Genomic DNA, 11,271 nt, shown 5'->3' on the forward strand with positions numbered 1-11,271 from the left:
GTTTATCATTTTAAAAGGCTAATTGATCATTAGAAAACCATTTTGCAATTATGTTAGCACAGCTGAAAACGATTGATGATGATTAAATAAGCAATAAAACTGGCCTTCTTGAGACTTGTTGAGTATCTGGAGCATCAGCAATTGTGGGTTCGATTACAGGCTCAAAATGGCCAGAAACAAATAACTTTCTTCTGAAACTCGTCAGTATATTCTTGTTCTGAGAAATGAAGGCTATTCCATGCGAGAAATTGCCAAGAAACTGAAGATCTCGTACAACGCTGTGTACTACTCCCTTCACAGAACAGCGCAAACTGGCTCTAACCAGAATAGAAAGAGGAGTGGGAGGCCCCGGTGCACAACTGAGCAAGAGGACAAATACATTAGAGTGTCTAGTTTGAGAAACAGACACCTCACAGGTCCTCAACAGGCAGCTTCATTAAATAGTACCCGCAAAACACCAGTCTCAACGTCAACAGTGAAGAGGCGACTCCGGGATGCTGACCTTCTAGGCAGAGTTGCAAAGAAAAAGCCATATCTCAGACTGGCCAATAAAAAGAAAATATTAGATTGGCAAAAGAACACAGACACTGGACAGAGGAAGATTGGAAAAAAGTGTTATGGACAGACGAATCGAAGTTTGAGGTGTTCGGATCACAAAAAATAACATTTGTGAGACGCAGACCAAATGAAAAGATGCTGGAGGAGTGCTTAATGCCACCTGTCAAGCATGGTGGAGGCAATGTGATGGTCTGGGGGTGCTTTGGTGGTGGTAAAGTGGGAGATTTGTACAGGGTAAAAGGGATCTTGAAGAAGGAAGGCTATCACTCCATTTTGGAACGCCATGCCATACCCTGTGGACGGCGCTTGATTGGAGCCAATTTCCTCCTACAACAGGACAATGACCCAAAGCACAGCTCCAAACTATGCAATAACTATTTAGGGAAGAAGCAGTCAGCTGGTATTCTATTGAGCTGTTGTGGGAGCAGCTTGACCATATGGTACGTAAGAAATGCCCATCAAGCCAATCCAACTTGTGGGAGGTGCTTCAGGAAGCATGGGGTGAAATCTCTTCAGATTACATCAACAAATTGACAACTAGAATGCCAAAGGTCTGCAAGGCTGTAATTGCTGCCCATGGAGAATTCTTTGACGAAAGCAAAGTTTGAAGGACACAATTATTATTTCAAATAAAAATCATTATTTCTAACCTTGTCAATGACTACATTTCCTATTCATTTTGCTATATTTCCTATTCAAACTCATTTCATGTATGTTTTCATGGAAAACAAGGACATTTCTAAGTGACCCCAAACTTTTGAACGGTAGTGTATATGAAGTATGTGGAGCACCACAATGAAGAACGGAGGGGAATGTGGATGTGATGGTGTGGGCCCTGGCCCTGCAGTGAGAGAGAGCAGGCTCATTAAGACATTCCCAGCATTGTGTGTTTATAAACAGCTTCTTGTTCCTCCTGGTGATGGATGATGGCCCGCTATCGCTGGCTTTTCCTGCTGCCCTCCGTAAGAAGCCCTGGGACTGCCTAGGAGCACAACCTCAGTTTCACAACCGACGACGACTACACGCACACATACTCCTTCTCCCTCACTGTCACTGTATGAGATCAGGCCCCCACACAGTTCATCTCTTCATTGAACCCATCGTGATAGTTTTGTTCTGACCTTTCCTTCCTCGCTGGGTGGGCCCTCAATGTCACTTATATGTGTGTGTATGCGTGTGAGAGGGAAAACGAGTGTGTGTGTGTGTGTGTCTGAGGGATAATGTGTGTGTGTGCGTGTGAGTGAGTGAGAGGAGGGTTCCCGGGGTCCGAATCCCATCGCTCGTTTTCTTCACTAACAGGACAGTATAAGACTAACTCCACTAATGAAGAGAAACAACAAAGCTGTGTATTCCACAAACATTAGCGCCAGGTCTACCAGGCACCCTCAGGGTCTACCAGATAGTGGAGTGGAAAGGTCAGAGGTCAGGACTAGGGCTTGACCTGCACGTGACATGATAAATTAAGGTTGAGTGTACACTACCGGTCAAAGGTTTTAGAACACTTACTCATTCAAGGGTTTTTCATTATTTTTACTATTTTCTACATTGTAAAATAATAGTGAAGTCCTCAAAACTATGAAATAACACATATGGAATCATGTAGTAACCAAAAAAGTGTTAAACAAATTAAAATATATTTTATATTTGAGATTCTTCAAATAACCACCCTTTGCCTTGATGACAGCTTTGCACACTCTTGGCATTCTCTCAACCAGCTTAACCTGGAATGCTTTTCCAACAGTCCAATGAGTTCCGACATATGCTGAGCACTTGTTGGCTGCTTTTCCGTCACTCTGCGGTCCGACCCATCCCAAACCATCTCAATTTGGTTGAGGTCGGGTGATTGTGGAGGCCTGGTCATCTGATGCAGAACTCCATCACTCTCCTTCTTGGTAAAATAGCCCTTATACAGCCTGGAGGTGTGTTGGGTCATTGTCCTGTTGAAAAACAAATGATAGTCCCACTAAGCCCAAACCAGATGGGATGGCGTATCGCTGCAGAATGCTGTGGTAGCCATACTGGTTAAGTGTAAATAAATCACAGACAGTAAATCACAGACAGTGTCACCAGCAAAGCACCCCCACACCATAACACCTCCTCCTCCATGCTTTACGGTGGGAAATACACATGCAGAGATCATCCGTTCACCCACACTGCGTCCCACAAAGACACAGCGGTTTGAACCAAAAATCTCAAATTTGGACTCCAGACCAAAGGACATATTTCCACCAGTCTAATGTCCATTGCTCGTGTTTCTTGGCTCAAGCAAGTCTCTTCTTCGTATTGTCCTTTAGTAGTGGTTTCTTTGCAGCAATTCGACCATAACGGCCTGATTCACACAGTCTCCTCTGAACAGTTGATGTTGAAATGTGTCTGTTACTTGAACTCTGTGAAGCATTTATTTGGGCTGCAATTTCTGAGGCTGGTAACTCTAATGAACTTATCCTCTGCAGCAGAGGTAACTCTGGGTCTTCCATTCCTGTGGCGGTCCTCATGAGAGCCAGTTTCATCATAGTGCTTGATGGTTTTTGCAACTGCACTTGAAGAAACTTTCAAAGTTCTTGAAATGTTCTGTATTGACTGATCTTCATGTCTTAAAGTAATGATGGACTGTCATTTCTCTTTGCTTATTTGATCTGTTCTTGCCATAATATGGACTTGGTCTTTTACCAAATAGGGCTATCTTCTGTATACCCCCCTACCTTGTCACAACACAACTGATTGGCTCAAACGCATTAAGAAGGAAAGAAATTCCACAAATTAACTTTTAACAAGGCACACCTGTTAATTAAAATGCATTCCAGGTTACCAACTCATGAAGCTGGTTGAGAGAATGCCAAGTGTGCAAAGCTGTCATCAAGGCAAAGGGTGACTATTTGAAGAATCTCAAATATAAAATATATTTTGATTTGTTTAACACTTTTTGGGTTACTTCATGATTCCATGTGTTATTTCATAGTTTTGATATATTCACTATTATTCTACAATGTAGAAAATAGTAAAAAATAAAGAAAAACCCTTGAATGAGTAGGGGTTCTAAAACTTTTGACTGGTAGTGTACATGGGATAAAGTCAAGGTTACAGTTGGATAAATATGGTGAAATACATAATACCAGAGCCATATATAGAGAGAGAGGTCGACCATGTTGGTGCGTTTATTCTCTAAATGTTGGTGATGTAACAATATGAGAGCACCTCCGACAGTTCCCTATGAAATGACTTGCTGTAAACAAGCAAAACAGAGCAGCGAATTTAACAGACATTTTTATTGATTAGCATTCGGGATAATGTGTATCCAAGTCTCTACTGTGTTGTGGTGTCAACAAATTGCATATATGCTTTCAATGGACACCTTCATAGTTTTTGAAAACTATCAGAAATAAACAGTACAACGCGGAAGTGTTAATTATCACTTAGCAACGCTCTCTGAACATTCAGACAGAAACCGCATTGGCCCAACTCTATACAGTACATTCAGAAAGTACTCGGACCCCTTGACTTTTTCCACATTTTGTTAAGTTAGCCTTCTTCTAAAATTGATTAAATAAATAAAATGTGTCATCAATCTACACACAATACCCCATAAAGACAAAGTGAAAACAGGTTTTTAGAAATTTTCGCAAATGTATTACAAATAAAAAACAGAAACACCTTATTTACATAGGTATCCCGACCCTTTGCTATGAGACTCAAAATTGAGCTCAGGTGCATCCTGTTTCCATTGATCATCCTTGAGATCTTTCTACAACTTGATTGGAGTCCACCTGTGTTAAATTCAATTGATTGGACATGATCTGGAAAGGCAAACACCGATCTATATAAGGTCCCACAGTTGACAGTGCATGTCAGATCAAAAACCAAGCCATGAGGTCGAAGGAATTGTCCGTAGAGCTCCGAGACAAGATTGTGTCGAGGCACAGATCTGGGGAAGGATACCAAAACATTTCTGCAGCATTGAAGGTCCCCAAGAACACAGTGACCTCCATCATTCTTAAATGGAAGAAGTTTGGAACCACCAAAACTCTTCCTAGAGCTGGCTGCCCGGCCAAACTAAGCAATCGGGGGAGAAGGGCCTTGGTCAGAGAGGTGACCAATAACCCGATGGTCACTGTGACAGAGCTCTAGAGTTACTCTGTGGATATGGGAGAACCTTCCAGAAGGACAACCATCTCTGCAGCACTCCACCAATCAGGCCTTTATGGTAGAGTGGCCAGACGGAAGCCACTCCTCAGTAAAAGGCACATGACAGCCCGCTTGGATTTTGCCAAAAGGCACCTAAAGACTCTCAGACCATGAGAAACAAGATTCTCTGGTCTGATGAAACCAGGATTGAACTCTTTGGCCTGAATGCCAAGTGTCAACTCTGGAGGAAACCTGGCACCATCCCTACGGTGAAGCATGGTGGCAGCATCATGCTGTGGGGATGTTTTTCAGCGGCAGGGACTGGGAGACTAGTCAGGATCGAGGCAAAGATAAACAGAGCACTCAGGATCTCAGACTGGGACGAAGGTTCACCTTCCAACAGGACAACGACCCTAAGCACACAGCCAAGACAATGCAGGAGTGGCTTTGGGACAAGTCTCTGAATGTCCTTGAGTGGCCCAGTCAGAGCCCGGTCTTGAACCCGATCAAACATCTCTGGAGAGACCTGAAAACAGCTGTGCAGCATCGCTCCCCATCCAACTTGACAGCGCTTGAGAGGATCTGCAGAGAAGAATGGGAGAAACTCCCCAAATACAGGTGTGCCAAGCTTGTAGCATCATACCCAAGAAGACTCGAGGCTGTAATCACTGCCAAAGGTGCTTCAACAAAGTACTGAGTAAAGGGTCTGAATACTATGTAAATGTGATCAGTTTATTTTAAATAAATTAGCAAAAATTCAAAAAAACAGTTTTTGCTTTGTTATTATAGGGTAGTGTGTAGATTGAGGAAATTTTATTTAATCAATTTTAGACTAAGGCTGTAACCTAACAAAATGTGGAAAAAGTGAAGGGGTCTGAATAATTTCCAAAGGACTTTTCATTATTTTATTATATAATCTTGAAGTCCAGTCAAAAACAGTATGGGCTGGATATGGAAGTAAGGTGGAAAATGAAATCACGTTGCCAGCGTATTTAACACACTAAAGATCAGGTACACTGGCCAAATGACATCAGGGCTCCATACAAATTCAGTTTGTTTAAAAGCATGATGTGTCCTATTGAGCGTATTAGTGAAACAGAACAAACATTTATCAAAATGAGAAACACATTCCCGCAACTCATTTCTAACAATTTTTTGTTTTTACTGCCTAAATGTAGCAGTAAGTGGGGAATGAGACACTATCAATGTGATAAAACATTAAATCCTTCCTGTGCATATCAGTAGACTGATGTAACACCATTTTTGTTTAGGGAACAGACTAAAAAAAAAGAAACAGGAGCATCATTGCTGTGTGCTTACACTGAACAAACATGAGGTCAAGTCTCCAGATCTGAAGACATACCCCCCAAAAAAGTACATAAATCTCAAATGTACACATATGCAAAATGCTTAACGGCAATTTATGTAAACAATAAAATAAATTAAGTACAGTACTTCAGACATTTACACTAATTAAAAGTTACAATAAATCCACATGAACATGTCAAGACACTAAGATTAATGTCTCTATACTCAAAAGACATGAAGTGATCTGCAAAAAATATTTATAGTCAATCACTTCTGAAATACAATAACAAGACTATTCTAATATGACAATGAGAGGGTTTCACGTAGTGACCAGTAGTAGTGTCATGATTGTCAGGACGGGTTTGTTACAAATTTGAAATACTATAAGTATTTAGACAAACGGTTGGAAGGTCCAGCACTTAAAGATTAAGAGGAATTAAGAACAGTTCATTAAAGTAAACTACAGCTGCATCCCAATTAACAGTGGCATCTTTCTCAAAACACAAAAACACAGATCATATAAATAAAACGATAGTCAAAAGAAAGGGATTTCCTGTGTGTCAAAAAGTTATGATTTAGTGTTTAGGAATGTGAATGAGAGTCCATTGGGTGGGGATAAGTGTCTGAACTGCTACTGTAGATCCAGCACCCAAGGAGCAGTTTCATTTGTCCAGCAGAGCAGCTCTCTCATCGTGCTGCGATTCCAACTCTAGAGGGGCGTTATTGCGGTATATCAGGAACTGTATGGAGATCTGAAGCAGCGAGTCAAGGGAATTCATGAAGTTTTTTTTTTTTTTTTTTTTAACTGGTCAAACTTTTAGATACTATAAAGGAAACACATTCCAACAACTGCAGGCTGGCATATAGGATAATGTACTTAGATAATACTAGTCAAAAACCAACCTGAACCTGTTGCATTTAGGTAAGTTCATTAGGGTCATTGTAATACAAAGTCAAAAGCAGAAGCTAAGTGTTAAGTCAAAGCACACTAAATGTTACAAGTAAACGTGTTGTTGGGGAGGCCTGAGGCCCAGTAGGCATTGTAATTTACATTTTAGTCATTTAGCAGACGCTCTTATCCAGAGCGACTTACAGTCAGTGAGTGCATACATTTTTCATAATGAGAAGGATACCAGGACGTCTAGAGAGAGGGTGCCCAGGCTGCCTATGAGCCAGGGCAGGTGGTGGATGACGTAGCTTCCCTCTCCCTGGCCCTGCTCAGGGTTCTTCAGCAGCACGCTCAGGCCGTACGTAGTGTTACCCAGGATGACCAGGGCAAACAGGAAGTAGGACACACCCTCCGTCGACTTCCTTGTGTACTACCAGAGAAAGAAACATTTTAAATATAAGGAGAAAGAAAAAGATCCATGCAACACTTTTACAGGGAGGTTTTCGCATCCACTTTAAAATGATCTGTCCACCCAGTACTCGTTCACTCCCTTAACAACCCCTCCCCACTCCCCCTTTTCAGACTCACATTAGTGTGCATCTGTGGCAGTCTGGAGCAGAGGTAGAGCACTGAGGATATGGAGCCAATGGTAAACCCAATGATCTCCTTGGTGCTGAAAGCCTGGACACACAAAGACAAAGCGTCTGCATGTCACTCAGAGAGATAAAAGGTTGGCCAGAGGCCAGAATAAAATCAACAAATCAATTACATTAACATCCAGCCCATATTTCACCTTAACACCGTCCACAGTGGTTGACAGCAAGGCCCGCCCCTTGAACCCAGAGAGGACCACATCCTGTTGGGACCCTGACCCAGGTAAGGCAACGAGGCTGGCAGAGAAGCCCAGTACATAGACCACACCAACTACATTTAGAACCGACCTGTCTGGGTAAAGGAAAAATAAAGATATTAGTCGTCAATATTGGTAGACGCCACCTCAGCAAATTCATCCAACCAAGGGTCATGGTGTCAATGGCTGCGACAACAATTAGGAACGAAAGAACAAAATGTGGTGGTGATGCAAGGTATTGCTGACATCACTAGTAGTATTGCTGACATCACACTAGTTTTGTATGATTCTTCCTCCTGTGTAATGAATGTCTGTTTCTCAAAACTAATCCTGGGGACCCTCTGTGTATAGGCTACAGCAGTCTAATCTGACACCCGTCAGGTTCATTGAACTGTTAAATAACAACTGTATACAGTTGTATGTATAAAACACAACCTTGCAGTGTGTTCTATGGCATAATGAGCCATTTTTACGAAGGCGTCTTGGAATGAACATTTGCTGAATGGGCAGAACATAGGACAACATGGACAAGCCATACCCTGTTCTGTCATGCGTTATACTGTATATTACAAACTGTGGTCCCGGTGTAACACACAGAGGCCTCAATTAATAGTAAATGTGTGGAATGTGCACTGACCAATGGCCTTGATTTATTATTGAGAAGACAAATCTCACAGCAGCTAATTTGGAACAGAGATCAAATACATTAACAGACAAAAACACAAACTCACTGTTATTCATCTTGTGCTTAGCTACGTAGTAAAAGTACAATCCCAGCATCAATAAGTCAGCCAGGACATAATACACTGCTGTGTATGCCTGTATGAGAAGGGGGAGAGAGACATGTCAGTGCGGTGGACAAGGGGAATACTTGTTTAAATGCATATCATTACACTTTTTTGTAACATTAAAATGTCGTTATCTTTTCATTAGTATCTTGGAGTTGACAATTTCAGTTTATCCCCCTATTTTCATGCTTGACAGACAAACGTTTCTATTGTTATTCAAACCATTTCAGTAATATTGACTGACCCAGATAGCTGTCACTTACCTGTAGCGGCAGTTGGTCAGCTAAGAATGAGCCTACAAGATTGCAGGAGTCGCCCCCCAGCCACAGTAACAGAAACCAAATGGACAAGGCGCTGTCCATATTCCCACTCTTACAAGAGCTGTAGTACTGCCTGTATTCATGAACACAACAAAATAGGAAGAGTAAAGGTGTTGTCCTTACATCGGAAATGGCCTGAAATAATGTATTCCCAATCAAGACTTACGGCAGAGAAGAAACCATGAAGCACACTATAGACAGCAGACCCAGGATGACACTGGCCATGTCCCTGGCATCCTGGGCACATTCCCCCAGCCCTTCCCAAACCCATACCGACCCATTGGGGCACACAGAGCTGAAGTTTCCATCAGTGTTCCATCCAAAGGACCCCCGCATGAGGACACCATCAGCTGACCCCATATTCAGGCTCATGTTAAGCAGAGAGGAAAGCGTTAAACGAACAAGCTAGACAATGTAGCTAGCTAAATAAACAGCAAGCTACCGCTTATTCTTTATATTTGCAAAACTTGTTCATAGCTCAGTCTCAAAATGTACTATCTGCTATGGAATTCAGAGTGAAATCGGTTTGTACTGATAAAGACTTTCGAGTTGGGCACAAACAAGTTGCTCGCTGACAACTTTTGTTTGCTTGTTAGCCAGCTGACTTTTCACAGCTGGCTCTGCTTCAAACGTCTTCTAGGACAAAGGTGGTGGTCCAACATTTAAAAAAAAATGTATCTTACCTGATTCTCGGTCGGTTATTGAAGTGTGTCCAGGGAGGAACAACGATGCCCTTTTCAGACGTCTGTTTGCTGACTGGCTTGCATAGGTTTGGGAGAAAACATACAGTAGCTTGTCAACAATTTAGCTCAAACTGAACTGATTGGAAGATGATCTCCAACGTCAGAGAAAAGGCGGAGTTACACGACCGATTTACCTACGACCATAGAGATCCTATTACATTTACCTATTCTAATTCTTAATTTTGTGTGTACAATGTAGAAATTCTGTCTGTAGTTTACCTCCCGTCAAAAACAAATCAACTGCATTTTAAAATGTCCAAGTCACAGCACAAAATAATAATCTCGAACTAGTTAACTGCGTTTGTGGGGCACGTTTCTGGAATTTAGGTTGTACCTTGAAATACAGGCATGATGAATATTGTCCTCAAGTTCCTGTAATTTACAGAACAGCGGCAACCTGTGTCCAAATTTCACATGTTCGCATCACATATCAACAGCCCTCGTTAGTTGGCCTCATCCATCTGCGTGGTAATTCTGCCATTAGTGCGCAGCCAGCCTCCCTCCCCATCACGGCCCCACAGTCTTCGAAGATCTACAGGCGTTTGCATTTTTTCATAAAGCTGTGAAAATTAAGACCGTATCATGTACATCTGATGTTCGCAGCGGCCGCATATTTCTGCCTGAAACATGGCATTTTCCAGCTATTCTACCGATCGCGCGCAAATGACTCGCCAGGTAGCCAATTATGCATTTATCCCTAAAGTATTCTAATGACAATGAAGACGTAACAGTATGGCTTACCTCAACACACAAGCTCTAAAAAAAAAAACTCTTCTTGTCCTCAGCTCGCGGGAGTCTTCGATCGAAACATATTTGTCAGCTGACACTGCTCACCTGACTGACGACTCAGCACAAAACTACGCTGATCCAGAGAAACTGTATATAATGACGAGATGGTCTTGTCTCCTCCCTAACAATGGGAGTTGTTGTACCAAAGGCGGGAAAGGCAGGCGATCTGCTTATCGGGGACATATTTTGACGGGAGCAAACCCTCTCGCTTCGCCTCTTCCTCTCTGCTCTGATCTCATGTCACAGTTTATTCCACCAAATACCTTCCCTAGGTACTATTTTGGTCTGGGTTCAACTCTGTCACAGACATGCATCTGACGATCTTTTCTCATCGCTGCAACTCCCCAACCGGCTCGGGAGAAGCGAAGGTGGTCACGCGTCCTCCGAAACATGACCCGCCTAACCGCGCTCCTTAACACGGAAGCCAGCCGCACCAATGTGTTGTTTTTATTGCACTGCTTTTCTTTATCTTGGCCAGGTCGCAGTTGTAAATGAGAACCTGTTCTCAACTGGCTTACCTGGTTAAATAAAGGTGGGGAAAAAAAAAAAAAACACCGAAACACCGTTGCACTGGCGACGGGTATCAGCCTGCAGGCACCCGGCCCGCCACAAGGAGTCACTAGGGCGCGATGAGCCAAGTAAATCACCCCCGGCCAAACCCTCCCCTAACCCGGACGACGCTGGGCCAATTGTGCGCCGTCCTATGGGACTCCCGGCCATGGCCGGTTGTGGCACAGCGCGGGAATTAACCCGGGTCTGACCGCTGCGCCACTCGGGAGGCCCCGGACTCTGATTTTAAATGAGATGTCACAAAATGACTGTTCCATTAAAACGTTCACACCTTTGACAATACAGTACTTTTAGTTGATTGATTGGATTGATATTTAGAAATGCCATTTCCTAT

At 42.7% G+C, this 11,271-nt stretch overlaps 1 protein-coding gene across 3 annotated transcripts; it reads right to left on the reverse strand.

The window, feature by feature from the left end:
* Positions 1 to 5,571: 5,571 nt before the first annotated feature.
* Positions 5,572 to 10,824, reverse strand: LOC311147477 (lysosomal amino acid transporter 1 homolog). Of its 3 annotated transcripts, none has more exons than XM_084184201.1 (9): positions 10,320 to 10,824; positions 9,519 to 9,591; positions 9,002 to 9,202; positions 8,779 to 8,908; positions 8,459 to 8,546; positions 7,671 to 7,822; positions 7,466 to 7,558; positions 7,122 to 7,307; positions 5,572 to 6,740 (listed from the first exon to the last, which is right to left on the reverse strand). In XM_084184201.1, exons 3-9 carry the CDS (start codon positions 9,193 to 9,195, stop codon positions 6,651 to 6,653), a joined length of 933 nt encoding a protein of 310 aa, XP_084040327.1. In that variant the 5' UTR covers positions 9,196 to 9,202; positions 9,519 to 9,591; positions 10,320 to 10,824; the 3' UTR covers positions 5,572 to 6,650. The 3 variants fall into 3 exon arrangements, with proteins under 3 accessions (XP_084040327.1, XP_084040325.1, XP_084040326.1); XM_084184199.1 differs by lacking the exon at positions 10,320 to 10,824 and adding an exon at positions 9,913 to 9,970; XM_084184200.1 differs by having other exon boundaries at positions 9,002 to 9,591; positions 10,320 to 10,406.
* Positions 10,825 to 11,271: the final 447 nt, after the last annotated feature.

Source organism: Coregonus lavaretus, assembly GCF_964263955.1.
Source record: "Coregonus lavaretus genome assembly, chromosome: 20".
Lineage (NCBI taxonomy): Eukaryota > Metazoa > Chordata > Actinopteri > Salmoniformes > Salmonidae > Coregonus > Coregonus lavaretus.